This window comes from Budorcas taxicolor, chromosome 7 (genome assembly GCF_023091745.1).
Source record: "Budorcas taxicolor isolate Tak-1 chromosome 7, Takin1.1, whole genome shotgun sequence".
Taxonomy (NCBI): domain Eukaryota; kingdom Metazoa; phylum Chordata; class Mammalia; order Artiodactyla; family Bovidae; genus Budorcas; species Budorcas taxicolor.
Window position 1 is genome coordinate 68,449,176 of NC_068916.1, and position 14,997 is coordinate 68,464,172.

The 14,997-nt window shown below is 45.4% G+C and overlaps 1 protein-coding gene across 1 annotated transcript in view; it reads left to right on the plus strand.

The window, feature by feature from the left end:
• The window catches only part of CYFIP2 (cytoplasmic FMR1 interacting protein 2), a 110,068-nt gene extending 97,565 nt beyond the window's left edge, over nt 1–12,503 (plus strand). Inside the window, exons 27-31 of the mRNA XM_052642631.1 lie at nt 545–617; nt 1,309–1,403; nt 7,754–7,992; nt 9,769–9,916; nt 12,336–12,503. Coding sequence (XP_052498591.1) covers nt 545–617; nt 1,309–1,403; nt 7,754–7,992; nt 9,769–9,916; nt 12,336–12,503 — 723 coding nt within the window. The remainder of the gene's footprint in view (nt 1–544; nt 618–1,308; nt 1,404–7,753; nt 7,993–9,768; nt 9,917–12,335) is intronic.
• The last annotated feature ends 2,494 nt before the right edge of the window (nt 12,504–14,997 follow it).

Below are 14,997 nucleotides of genomic sequence, written 5' to 3' on the forward strand. Positions count from 1 at the left end.
CTCTTAAGCTTACTTTTGTGCATGAAGAACCCCGATGAGAACCTGTCTGTCTGGGCCCTAGTCTCTCTTCTCTCACCCACTGGAGTCAAAATGGAGAAAACCCACCAGACCCAGGCCTTCACACTGAGGCATCCTGCCCAGTGGGATTGGCTACCTGCCTTGAGCCCATGAGCCTGAGCTCACCACCAACCAGTTGAACATAATCTGGGTCCATCATCCCTATCTGATCCCACTGCTTTGAATTCTTCACCCAATTCTTTGTAAGGCTGTAATGAAAATGTACTACACACTCAGTATGTCCAGGGTCTGTGCTATGAGGCTATACCTTCTCTCAATGCTACTCATTAAAATAGCTACTGTTCTCATCCTCATTTTTCAGATAAATAAATAGGCTCAGAGAGGTTAAGCAATGTGCTTAAGATCCCACAGCTAGTTAAGTATAGGAGTCAAGGTTTGAACTCAGGTCTAACTGACTCCAGTGTTCAAATCTTTAGTGATGAAAATTCTTCCTGGTTTAAAACAAAAGTTCTCTCTCTGTTTGCAGTCTCAGGAGGAAGTCTGTGATTTGCTTCATGCTGCACCCTTCCAAAACATCTTGCCTAGAGTCTACATCAAAGGTAAGAAACCTCTGAAAGCAGCTAAATACTTATATTACCATATGTAAAATAGATTGCCAATGGGAATTTGCTGTGTGACTCAGGAAACTCAAACAGGGCCTCTGTAACAACCTAGAAGAGTGGGTTTGGGAAGGAGATGGGGGAGAGGTTCAAGAGGGAGGGGACATATGTATGCCTGTGGCTAGTTCATGTTGGTGTCTGGCAGAAAACAACAAAATTCCCTAAAGCAATTATCCTTCAATTAAAGAATAAATTAATTTTAAAAACTAGCCATTTGAATTTGAATCTTACGCTCTTTTAATCTCAGTAAACTCAGATCTGCAGTCAGAAAAGAACAAGGTTAAAGCCTTGGGCAGCTGTTAATGCTGGAATTGTAAATGATGTTCCCAGCCTGTTTCTTGGCCCTTCTAGAACATCCCTAGTATGCTGCTGTCTAGGTTAGTCTACATCCTTCAAGTGATGAGTAACTCACCACCCCCTGAGGTAGATGATTCCACTGGACAAAGATAATAGAACATGTTTCCTTGTACTGAGTTCTGATCACACTTGCCAGAACTAAGGAACACAGCTCTACACACTCCTTCTAAGTGCTGGAATGCAAGTACATCACCAAGTCCTCTGAGAGCTCTTCCTCTCCCATTTCCCCCGATGTGCCCTGAATCTCATGTTCTGCCTACCATTCCTTTCGCAGAGGGCGAGCGTCTGGAGGTCCGGATGAAACGCCTGGAAGCCAAGTATGCCCCACTTCACCTGGTCCCTCTGATAGAGCGGCTGGGGACCCCTCAGGTACAATCCTCCTGTCATGGACTCATAGAACTGAAAGGAACTTGAAAGGGAGAGAGAGGGCATTTGATCCAACCTCCTCCTTACGGATGGGGAAACTGAGGCCCAGAGAGAGAAACAGAAGGTCACAGCCCACAGCCTGGTAGTGGCAGGGGCAGGTCTGGAATGAGACTTGCTGACTCTCAGGCCTACAGCCTCTATCATCTGTCCTGCCAAGAAAGAAGGAAGTCAGACAAGTATCTTTACTCCCCGTTAAGTATTCAGAATTCTGTTATCTCTCAGAATTAAACCACCCATCCTGCAAGCCAGCAGTTCACCGTTGGGTGCTGTGCTGTGCTTAGTCTCTCAGTTACGTCTGACTCTTTGCAACCCCTCGGACTGTAGCCCACCAGGCTCCTCTGTCCATGGGGGTTCTCTAGGCAAGAATACTGGAATGGGTTGCCATGCCCTCCTCCAGGGATCTTCCCAACCCAGAGATCGAACCCAGGTCTCCCACATTGCAGGCAGATTCTTTACCATCTGATCCACCAGGGAAGCCCTATCTTGGCTAAAAAAGAAAAAAAAAAAAAAATACAGGAACACAAGATGTTTACCACAGCATTGTTTGTTAAAGCAAAAACTGGAAGCAACCTAAATGTCACTCAGTAGCATGCTGAGTAAATAAAATGGGGTAAAATCATTTAAATGATGAATACCTGCCAAATCATAATGAAAAGGGAAAATCAGATCTAGATACATCAGTGTGGACAGATCATAAACACACGGTCAGGTGAATAAAGGAAGTTGCACGCAGGTCATGGAGTTTGAGGCTATGTGGATTTTTTTAAACACATACCAAAAAACCATATAAAGTGAAACTTTTCCTAGGACATGAAAGTGCCCAGTTCATAATGGTGGCAACTTGTGAAGAGAGATGAAAGAGACAGAGATGGATAGGGAGATCAAACACAGCTTTATCTGTAATGTTCTCATATTTTCAAAGGTGAGTGAGCTCAGGTGTTAATTCTGTAGTTAAAACTCATTTTTATAAGCCTGTATCTGTATATGGAGATGAGTGAAAGAGGACCCCTGCCTTCAGAGAGCTCACAGATCGTGTGGTTAGTTGGGAAAAAGACACCAGGAGAAAGGGAGGTAACAGGAAGCATATATTGTCTCCTTTCAAGTTGACTCAAGTTGAATCAGGCATTTAGGGGTGGGGGGCAGGGGGCAGGGGTATTCAGGAAGAAGAGAAAATAGGGCACTGTAGTGAGGCATGCTATGATGGCTTGTTTTATTCAACAAAACCGGCTATTTCAAAGGTTTAGGATTCAGATCCACTCTTGGACTTACATCCCTAAGGTCCTCTCTCCTGTCACAAAAGCTCATGAGTCAGAAAGCTTTCGTCCTCCTCAGAGAGCAAAAGGCAGTCTCTTCTCTCAAAAACCATGGCAAGTGTTAGAGCCCAGGGTGGAGCCCCATCTGCCCAGGTGTCAAGCTGATGAGCTTGACAGAGCCAGACCCGCTGTGGGCCACCCTCCTCCTACAAAAACAGCGACTAAACATTTAGTGGCATTTGTGTTCCTTAGTCACTACCGAGAGAATTTAGATACTGTGAAATATGAACATTTTCTTTTTTGGCTTTCTGGAGCTGAACACAGAAGATCCTCTAAAGATTGCCTTTTAGGGAGAAATCCCCCAAGCCAGCGACATATAAATGTGTCTGCTCCAGGGATGGTGTCATCCTACAAGAATCTGGCCTCTCGCACCCGGGCTTTGGCATGTGTTTCCACTTAGAAGTATGTGAATTCCTTCCCCGTTCTGGTGAATGCTATTTCCCTGGGACTAGTGGAAATCTCAATTTGTCAAATGCTGATATTTAACAAACAAAAGCCTAGACATTCTGCCGGAGAGGAAATGCCAGTTGTATAAGTCTCCCAGCCCTTAAGGAATAGTCTAAAACTTAGTCCTCCTGTAGACAAAAGAAAAAATTTTTAAAATATTAACTTCCATGCTTGCTAGGGTTCAGGGAACTCACAAAACCTCTAGGTCAGTGATAGGGAAATTCTGCTACATATTTAATGTTGGAAGGGTTCGACCGTGCCACATTGCTTGTATTTGTTTCTGGGAAAAACTGAGGTGACCTGGTTTGTTGCCTAGTGCTATCAGGAAAAGAATGTTCTGTCAGGGAGTTAGGACTCTTCTTCCCAGCTTTATCCCTGAACTGTTGTATAATCTAGTGCTAGAATTTAATATCTTTGATCTTTGTTTTTCCATCTGTAAAATGGGCAAATAGCTGAGCTGCCTTTCACAATCATTACGACAAACAAGTAAAAAGCTTCCAAAAAACAGAAAGGAAAGAGTGGGCATGGGATAGTAATCTTCTCGAAAGTATCCTAAATGTAATCAAAGTACTCCATCAGTTCAGGGTTCAGCTCAGTCGCTCAGTTGTGTCCGACTCTTTGCGACCCCATGAATCGCAGCACGCCAGGCCCCCCTGTCCACCACCCTCTCCCGGAGTTCACTCAGACTCACATCCATCGAGTCCGTGATGCCATACAGAAATCTATTTCCACGTGATTTCACAAATGCTTTCTCTATACCCTTATTAACAGAAAAGAATGGCAGAGGGAGAGAAAAAAAAAATTCCCCACTGAGTGGGACTGAAAAGAAATGGCTTAAATTTATGTTAAACACACACATACACACACAGTATACATTAAAAACACAGTCACAAATTAGGGGTATATGTGATAATAATCTATAATGCACTTTTTCAGAGCAGAAAGAAAACTCATATCAAAAGAAACAAGGGCATGAAAGAAAACTCAAAACAAAAACATGAAGGAAGCCTAAGGAGAAGCATTCTGCCTTACCAGCGACCAATGAGCGCGAAGGAGCGGGGTGCAGCTGCTCTTCTCCCAAGTCTGTTAAGCCTTTTCTTCATGATAATGAAGCATCAGGCTTGGCACAGATAGACGCACAGCGGTTCAGCTTTTCTTGGGACTAGTTTGTCACCAGGTAGCAAAAGCCTTTTAAAACTACTTGTATTCTTTGAATAGTTCTAGGATTTTAGCCTAAGAAAATAACCAGAGATAAGCTCAAAAAGTGCATATAAGTGTGTGTGTGTGTGTGTGTGTGTGTGTATGTGTGTGTGTAAGGAAAACGGGGCTTCCCAGGTGGCACAGTGGTAAAGAATCTCCCTGCCAATGCAGGAGATGCAAAAGACACAGATTTGATCCCTGGGTCAGGAAGATCCCCTGGGGAAGGAAATGGCAACCCCTCCAGTACCCTTGCCTGGAGGATTCCATGGACAGAGAAGCTTGGCGAGCTACAGTCCATGGGGTCACAAAGAGCTGGACACAACTGAGCAACTGAGCACGCACGCACATAAGAATAATTACTTATGATCTGTCTATGTTGTTGAAAACTTGTGAGCAATTTAAAATAACCAACAAGAGTAGGACTAGAAGGAAGCTCAAGAGGGAGGAGACGTATGTATACCTGTGGCTGATTCATGCTGACGTGTGCCAGAAACCAATGCAGTATTGCAAAGCAATTATCCTCCAATTAAAACTAAATAAATTTAAATTTAAAAAAATTTTAAAGAGTAGGACTAAATAAATGGGGTATATCAATGGCTATTTTATTTAGCCATTAAAAAACCATGTTACTGAAAATATTGAAGGAAATGGTTTTTTATAGTACTAATATCTTGAGAAAGAGACAATATAGATAGTATGATACAAATTTTGTTAAAATAGAGACCTATACATAATCATATACATACACACAAAGCATACATAAGTATCTTAAGAAAGCTTGTCTCTGGGTGATGGGATTTATGGGAGTTTTTTAAAAATTTTTTAAATAATATTTTTACAGTTTTTTTTTCCAGACTTTACTTTTATAGATCATAGGAGGACTCGTAAAGGTAAACTCTTTTACAGGAAAGGGACAAAGCCCCTGACCATTTCAGTCAAGGCCCTTTAATTGGCTGTAGTTCGGGGTCACAAAAGTTCAAAGCCTGTCTGCAGATTTATTGGATTGGCCAAAAAAGCATTCAATTGTAAGTAAAAATAAAACACATTTTTTCATTTTCACCAAGAACTGTATTGAATGACATAGTCATTAACCAAAAGAACTTTTTGGCCAATCCAATATAAGCCCTGTTGCTAATTCTTTAGATCCTCCCACAACTGTCAGGCCCTGAGGACTGATTCAGATTAACTAAATGCACAGGAGATTACCTGGTAAACCAGAGCTCTCTATGTTGGTTTCTGAAGGAGAATATCCATGACTCAAGAACGAGTGTGGGTTCTTTGCTTGCAGAGCATCTTCGCTGTACCAGGCGCTCTCTTTCTGAAGCAGGGAGCCTGCCAGAGTCTAGGCACCACCAGAGAGCATTTCCTGGTGAGAACAGAGTCAAGCACGGGGGTCAGGGTTTTAAAAGAGGTACTTCTGGTGAGCTGTGGCAGCTCTCTGCTCTGGGTGTCCTTTCTCTGCCCCTGGAACCAAGATGCACATTTGTGAATCAGGGTTCCCTCTCCCTCCTGTTTGAAACATAGGTTGTCAAATTCTTCCCCAGTTCACAGTTTTGTCTGAGACTTTTCCGTTTGTAGTTGTCATGACAACTACACTCCTGACCCACATTCCTAACAGGCTCCAGCATTGGTGTTTCCTGACTTATTTCCCTTCATGGATTAGTTTAATTGAGGCTGCCCTCTTTCTCTGGGCTAGAGGGTGGGAGCTGTACTGGGGGTAATCGGGCGGGCTCCCCCCACCAGCCACCCTGAGCTCGCTGGGAAGCTGATCCCAGGAGTGCCCTGGGGATGTGTCAGTCTCAGAAGCCAGTGCCCTGGGGACCTCTCAGTCTCAGAAGCCAGCCTTCTTTAGCTTTGTCTCTAGATCTGGAGATCTTACTTTGACCTTAGATGTTAAAATATATCATCTTTGCATTTGGTTGTGTGATCTCTACTCCCAGATATTTTTTCCTCCTGCAGATGGTAATGTATTTTGATGTGCTAGTCTAGCCTGATGATTATTAGAGATGCAATAACTAGAAGCCAGATGATCAGCCAGTTTAAATTCTTAATAGAGATTGTTGACAGTGGTGAGAGAACTTCTAACTGGAGGAAATAATTCTGTAAAATCAGTGGTAAATTTTTAAGAGTAGCATATGCTCATTGTAGCACATTCAACTGTACAGAGTCTTTGTGGTAAAAAGTGAATACCCCACCTACTTCTCCAAGCCCATCTGTTCTCACAACTGACGGTAATCCTTCTAGAATGTTTTACACTTTCACACAACCCCCACACACAGAGTTCTGTGTGTGTGTCTGTGGGATTGTGTTATTGATGTCTTTTAATAGGATTCTAGTGTATGCCCTTTTCTGCAACTTGCTCTATTCACCTAACAATTTAATCCACATATAGAGGCTACTGGGATTCAAACCCCAGCTTTTCCACTCACTGACTGCCTCTCTGAACCTCAGATTCTTCTTCAATAAAATGGGGATAATAATGACATCTACTGCATGGGGTTTATGTGAAGAGTAAACAAAGTCAGTACTTAGCAAATGCATAGAACAGGGCTGGGTGTATTACACACACGGTGAGTGTTCACTAGTGGTAGTAATTGTTCAGCAGTAACAATAATACTAGTAGTTGTATCATCCAAGTCTTTTCAAAGGCTCCCTAGCATTTAGGTAGGTTGCTGTTGTTCAGTCACTCGGTCATGTCTGACTCTTTGTTCAGTTCAGTTCAGTCGCTCAGTCGTGTCCAACTCTTTGTGACCCATGGACTGCAGCATGCCAGGCTTCCCTGACCATCTCCAACTCCCAGAGCTTGCTCAAACTCATGTCCATCAAGTCGGTGATGCCATCCAACCATCTCATCCTCTGTCGTCCCCTTCTCCTGCCTTCGATCTTTCCCAGCATCAGGGTCTTTCCTAAGGAGTCAGTTTTTCTCATCAGGCAGCCAAAGTATTGGAGTTCAGCTTCAGCATCAGTCCTTCCAATGAATATTCAAGATTGATTTCCTTTAGGATTGACCTTTGATCTCCTTGCAGTACGAGGGACTCGCAAGAGTCTTCTCCAACACCACAGACCACCTTACCTGACTCTTTGTAGATCCACCTGTATCACATAGGTAGATTTAAATTTTTTAAAACTATTCCTCTATCGATGGCTCCTAGATTTTACTTATCTAAAGACTTCCCTGCAGTTGAACTAAATTTATAAACTATCTTGCCTGCTCCGGGCAAGACATCAGTTCTGGTGAACAAATTACAGATGCAGCCAACTTCAGAGTTTGGAAATCTTGGGTTGGGTTGGAAAATGGGGTCTGAGATGTGACGGGAACTCTCCTCTTCCCAGCAAATCGCCATTGCTCGGGAGGGCGACCTGCTGACCAAGGAGCGACTGTGCTGTGGACTGTCCATGTTCGAAGTCATCCTGACCCGCATCCGGAGCTACCTGCAGGACCCTGTCTGGCGGGGCCCGCCACCCACCAACGGCGTCATGCATGTGGACGAGTGCGTGGAATTCCACCGGCTCTGGAGTGCCATGCAATTCGTCTATTGCATCCCCGTGGGGACCAACGAGTTCACAGCTGAGTAAGTAGCCCCAGAAAGGTGGGGTCACCCCCAAACCTGTTCATCCTCCTAAGAGCCATCGTACAGCCAGAGCTCAGTCAGAAAGGAGGGCAGGGGTAGGATGGCCCAACAGCAGTCTACTGAGCACGTGCTTTATGTTGGTCAGAGTGCTAGGTGCTAGACGTAATCCCGTGCCCAGCAAAAGTAGAGATGGTTCCTGGTGTGTGGGATTCACAGAGCCTAGAGGAGATGAGAGGATAAACATAAGGTGGATTGAACGAGGCCACCTGGGAGCAAGGACAGGAAGGACAACAGATTCCCACAAGGAGAGAGACAAGAGGATTCAGTTCAGTCCAACTCTGTGACCCCACGGACCGCAGTACCCAGGCCTCCCTGTCCTTTACCAGCTCCCGGAGGCTGCTCAAACTCATGTCCATCGAGTCGGTGATGTCATCCAACCATCTCATCCTCTGTCGTCCCCTTCTCCTCCTGCCTTCAGTCTTTCCCAGCATCAGGGTCTTTTCCAATGAGTCAATTCTTTGCATCAGGTGGACAAAGTATTGGACAAGAGGATTATTGGAATTTAATTCACAGACTACAACTGAGCTGGAACATTGCTTAGGATGCAGCTCTTAGAGGAGACCTCCCAGGAAAAGCTCCAGGTGGTTGGAGGCAGAGATGGACTGTGTGCACTTCAAGGCCTCAGACCTCTAAAGTTCTGTCTTCCCGAGACTGGAAGGTGGGCCGACAGAAGGGGCAGGAGGGAGCCCAGACGAGGCTCAGCATCAAGACCTCACTGCACATTGCCATCTCCCACACAGATCCCCAGGGCTCATAGAACAGAGAAAGGATCCACCGGCAGCAGCTGGGCCCCACCTTGCTCATGAGGCCTCTGCTCCTGAAAAATGGGGAGGGGAGCCTTTGAGAGGGGCCCAGTCCTGTCCTCAGAAAAGACAGAAGCAGAGCCCCATCCTCCCATCGCTTGCCCAGCAACACAGCAGAGCAGAGTGTGAGGGGAGCAGACCAGGCCTGCCTCCAAAAGGCGCGTGGGGCCCACAGAGATCCCCCTGGGGGAGTGGGAAGGCTGCTTTCCAGAGTGGCTGCACTTTCAGCGACAGCAGTGGGGAAGCTGGGAACCTTTCCAGTGAGATTCCGCTGCTGATGAAGGACGAGAGATTCAGCCGAGAGATGCCCCATGGCCTCCCAAATCGCCTGCATTGCTGTTGAGACTTGAGGTTGTGCAGGCTTAGTTTTACCAGACCCGAGAGGACTGGCAGCCCCCCACACCAGCAGCATCTGCTCATGGCCCTACCATGCCCCTCGATCCCTGCCCTCTCAGCCTACACTGGAGCATCTGCTCATGGCCCTACTGTGCGCCCCCACCCCCACCCCCCCCCCCCCACCGATCCCTGCCCTCTCAGCCTACACTGGCCAGTTGGTCTGGTTCAAAACGGCCCTTCACCTCACAGGTTTCCTCTGATTTTTGTCCAGAACCAAGACAGCATCTCATCAGAATTCTGATTGGTTGAATAAATCTCAAAGGCTGGTTGGATTTTTTTTTTCTTGCAAACTTGTCTTCTTCAAAGCGGATTTTTCTTACAGCAGTGGGGTGACAGACTGACACCTCTTTGTGGTTAGAAGGGCTTCTATTGAAACCTCAGTCCTGGGAACAAATGAATCCATACTCACAACTTCCCTTGTACCCACTGTACAGATTAAGAGAATTGGTCCAGAGATGGTCCAAGATGAGGGCTCCTCCCCACCTCTCACCCCAGCTGCTTCCTCTCCTGCTCCCAGGCAGTGTTTCGGAGACGGCTTGAACTGGGCTGGCTGCTCCATCATCGTCCTGCTGGGCCAGCAGCGTCGCTTTGACCTGTTCGACTTCTGTTACCACCTGCTCAAAGTACAGAGGCAAGATGGGAAAGATGAAATCATTAAGAATGTGGTAAGCAGCTCGTGGCTGGGGCATGGGAGAGGGGGCCAGGCCTGACAAGCAGGCTTTCGTCTGCCAAGGAGGGTGAGCTCCTTGTGGAGGCCAACTCCCCACCCCGCAGGTAGATGCGGAGACACTCAGCAGCTGGCGACCTTCTCGTAGGAAGCCATGAGTCACTGACTTGTAAGCCACCGGGATGAATCAGGTCACCCCACAGGGCAGGGCCAGCCTCCAGAGCTGAAACACACCTTTCCTAGGCCAGTCAGAGTCTGCTCATCCCGCTTTGTCATCTGCACAGACACTGTTGTGCAGGCATGGGGATGGGATGAGCGCTGTGGTGGGATGAGCAGGGCTGCCGTGGGAGCATGAGGAAGGGCCAGCTAAACCAGGCTGAGGGGCTGGGGAGGGGCCTCAGAAGGCTCCCCATAGAGGCAATGCTTGGGCAAAGTCCTGAATGATCGACTGCAAATAGACAGGCAGAAAATGGGGTGCAGAATGGGGGAGATGTTCTAGACAAAGGGACTGGCTAAAGTAAAGGCACAGAGGCGTGAAGATGGATGGCTGGAAGATGGTCCCAGTGGGTCTCCAGGACCAGCCGAGAGGGAAAAAAGGCAGGTGCCACTTCATAAAGGTGACAATTTTCATGAAGTAGAATATATGTAACATAAATTTTTTCTGTTTTTAAGTGTTCAGTAGAGTTTAATCATTTTGAACTGTTCACTGCATTAAATTCACTCACCCGTGTTTGGGTGCAACCATCCCATTTTTTTTTTTTCTTGCTGTTATTTAATTGCAGGAGTTCTTTCTGTGTTCTGGATATTATTCCCTGATCAGATACATGATTCAAATTGTTTTCTTTCATTCTTTGAGTCACCTTTTCACTCTGTTGATAGTGTCCTTTGATGCAAATGCATTTTTAATTTTGATGGATTCCAATTTATTATTTATTACACTCCATCTCCAGAACTTTTTGTTTTCCCCAAATGAAACTCTGTGCTTGGTTAACACTAATTCACCATTCTCCCTCCCTCCAGCCTCTGGTAACCCTTCACTTTCTCTCTGTATGAATTTGACTGCTCTAGGACTCAGCATAATGTGTTCAGGGTGGACAGTGTTGTATTAATAGCATGAGTCAGAATCATCTTCCTTTAAAGGCTAAAGAGTATTCCATTATATGTGTACATGACATTTTGTTTATCCATTGGTCAGTTGATGGACACTTGAGTTGCTCTCACATTTTGGCTGTTGTGAGTAATGCTGCTGTGTCGTGAGTGTACAGATAGCTGTTCCAGACCCTGCTTTCATTGCTTTGTGGTATATACCTAAAATTGGAATTGCTGGATCATGTGGTAATTCTATTGTCAATTTTTGAGGACCACCATAATGTTTTCCACAGGGACAACATCATTTTACTTTCTCACCAGCAATATATAAGAGTACCAGTTTCTTTATATCCTCCCAGCACTTGTTATTTTCTGTATATTTTTGGAACTAGCCACCTTAATGTGTATGAAGTGGTATCTCATTGTGGTTTTGATTCACGTTTCCTTAATCGTTAGTGATATTACCATCTTTTTGTGTGCTTATTGGCTATTTGTTTATCCTTCTTTGAAGAAATGTCTACCCAAATGTTTTGCTCACTTTTTAATTGGGCTGGTTGGTTTTTTTTTTTTTTTTGGTTGGTTGGTTTTTTGCTGTTATTTAATTGCACACGTCCTTTCTGTATTCTGGCTATTAATCCCTAATCAGATACAAGATTTGAAAATGTTTTCTTTTATTCTTTGGGTCACCTTTTCACTCTGCTGATAGTGACCTTTGATGCAAATACTTTTTTAGTTTTGATGAATTCCAATTTATTATTTATTACCTGTGCTTTGGTGCCATATTCCAAGAAGTCATTGCCAGGCTCAGTGTTACAAAGCTTTTTGTCTATGTTTTCTTCTAAAGGTTTTATAGTTTTTGCTCTTATGTTTAGGTCTTTAATCCATTTTCAGCTTATGTTTTGTGTATGGTGTAAAATAAGAATCCAACTTCTTTCTTCTGTATGCCAGTCTTCCCAGCACCGTTTGTTGAAAAGACCATTCTTTCTCCATTGAATGTTGCAGGCACCCTTGTCAAAAATCATTTGACTATATATGAAAGTCTTTATTTCTGGGCTGTCTAATCCATTGGTCCATATATCTGTCTTCACACTATTTTGATTACTGCAGCTTTGTGGTAAGTTTTGAAACTCATGTAAAGGGTTTTATGGTCAAGTTCACATTTCATTGTCAAGCTCTGGGCTCCCATAGGAGGCCTTTAAGCAAGAGAGTGGCATTACCGTGGAAGCATCAGGACTCTGGAACCCACCCTCAACTGTATCCTTCCCTTGCTGTTGATCTCTCTATCCCCTCCTCCCACTCCTAACCGACATGCCCCTGTCCTTCTCCAGCCCCTGAAGAAGATGGCAGACAGGATCAGGAAATACCAGATCTTGAACAATGAGGTTTTTGCCATCCTGAACAAGTACATGAAGTCCGTGGAGACGGACAGTTCCACCGTGGAGCATGTGCGCTGCTTCCAGCCACCCATCCACCAGTCCCTGGCTACCACCTGCTAGGCGGAAGGTCCTGCAAACCCTCGAGCTGGAGGAGGAGAAGCAGGAGAGAGAAAGCCACGGCCAGCCTGCAACAGGGTCCGACCGGACAATGTGTGAGATGAACCTGGAAGCAAACAAGAACCTCCCCAAACACATCTGCACCTTCCGAGGGCTGGGCCTCTGCATGCTCTCCCATGACATCTCCATGGTGGTTTTTCCATAGTGTAAATGAAAAAAAAAAAAAAACCAGAAACAGGGCAGTACTTGCTTTTTTCTCTTTTTCCCCTCAGCTATGTTAAGAGCCCTAGTTTCACCCTTTCTCCATCTCATGGTCCCCACATCCATGGTTGCTACACAAAACCTCCTCCCCTGATTGTGACCTCCTGCCCAGTGCCCACATGCAACCCCAGGACTGAAGTCTTAGAGATGGAGAAAAGAGTGTGGCCATGCCCCAAGATGTCAGCCTGGCTTGACAGGCATGCGTCCACTTCCTAGCATCTTCACCTCCTCTGCTCCCTCCCCCCACTTCCCACGGTCTCATCTTGTCCTGCTCCAGATGCCAGGGATTCAACCGCCAAGTGTACTCCTGGACCAAGCACTGAGAGCCATGGTGAATGGGCGACGAGCTTCCTGATATCAGTACCATGGTAGATGGTGTTGAGATGTTGCCTTTGGCCTTCCATGGACTCTTAAAACCACATCCTGACTCCCCTCTCAGGGCACTCCTAGGGAGAACTCAGAAATGCATTCACAGCTGAAATGGGTGAGCGGAATTTGGGTAGGAAGATGGTCAGGCCTGCTGTGTAGAAGCAGTATTTATGAACACAGCCAGGAATTCCATAGTCCAAAACAGAACGCTGTTAGAACCCTTCATCAGCTTGATGGTGAGAGGGTCTTTTATTTATTGAACAAATAGTTAGCACCAAGTCGCACAGAGAGTGAACACTGGACTACTGGCCAGACATGCACTGCCCACAGCATTAGCCAGCAACCAAATTAGGAGCCACTTCTTGGCACAGAATCTCTCATCCAGAAAAACCCTCACAAGAAAGAAAATATTAAAGCGTTATTTTAACAGAATCCAAAAAACACCTTGGGGTCAAGGAGGAAAGGAGTGTAAATAATACTTGTCAATGAGCTTTTAATACCAACCAACCCAGGGATCAAACCCACCTCTCTTGCGTGTCCTGCATTGGCAGGCAGATTCTTTACCACTAGCACCCCCTGGGAAGCCCCTTTTAATACTAAAATACACCCAAAGAGGAACGCCGTTCTAATGAATCAGGACTTTTATTGTCCTGGAAGCTGAAAAATTGTGGAGACATTTGACCTTTGGCTTCTATTCTTTGATGTTCCTTAACTTAGATTTTGAGATGTAGGTCATATCTCACAGGGACATTGCTATTGTTCAGTTGCTCAGTCATGTCCAACTATTTGCAACCCCATGGACTGCAGCATGCTGGGCTTCCCTGTTCTTCATCGTCTCCCAGAGTTTGCTCAAACTCATGTCCATTGAGTCAGCGATGCCATCCAACCATGCCTACTTCCATTTCCCAGAATGAATCAAAATTCCTTGCAGAATCTCTTACTGTGCATGGGGAAGCTGTTTAGGACAGAAGCCTTTGGGAAACGAATGTCTCCTTACAGAGCACCTTATCATCAAAGGGCATCTGTGAGCCTGAGCTTGTAAGAACATATAAAATGAGACAATTTGGTATTTCTTCCCTGGCCCAGGAAGGAAAAGAGAGAAAATAAACCGATAATGACCGCCTCACTCAGGGCAGATGAATAGAAATTGTTTCCATTAACCAGATGGCCCATTTCATCCCCAGGCAAGAGCAAAGAAGTGTCCATAGCAGGAGGTTTGTGTTATCCACTCATGTTCACCAAGGAGGACAGAGGTGGGGCTCGCCAAGTGTGATCCAAAGGCCACCTCCATCAGGACTTAGGAGATTAACACGTTTGATGCAGATTCCTGGGCCTACCTCAAACCCACCAATCCTGCGTCTCTGGGAGCAGAATTGAGAGATCTGCACTTGCCACAAGCTGGATTGTTCTGTTACACATCGGAGTCTGAGGACCACTGCTGTAGAGGACCCCTGCACTGCTAACCTTGGGCTTTGAGCTCCCTCTGAGCCATGAAAGAAAATAATTGTAGGGAAGGAAAGTGAGTCAGGGTACAAGCTGTCAGATCCTCCTGTTTGGAGCTGCCACTTCCTATTCTCATAGGAATAGTATTTCTCTCTCTCTCTGTTTTATTTTTTCCTTCTTGAAGATCATACATGTGTCCCAAAGGCAAAAGTGAGGGGTTACACCACATGGGAGAACTATATGGTAAAACTCACCTTCAAAACCTGCATAAAATTTCTAAGCTCCAGAGACTTGAGTCTTCAGGCCTGTCTGGGTACAGTAGGTGGCTCACTTTCTCAGCTACTTGACTGTCTATTAAGTCCTGGAGATCATTCTAAGTCCTTGACTATTGCTTTGTAGAGATTTGGATCACCACTTGATGAGA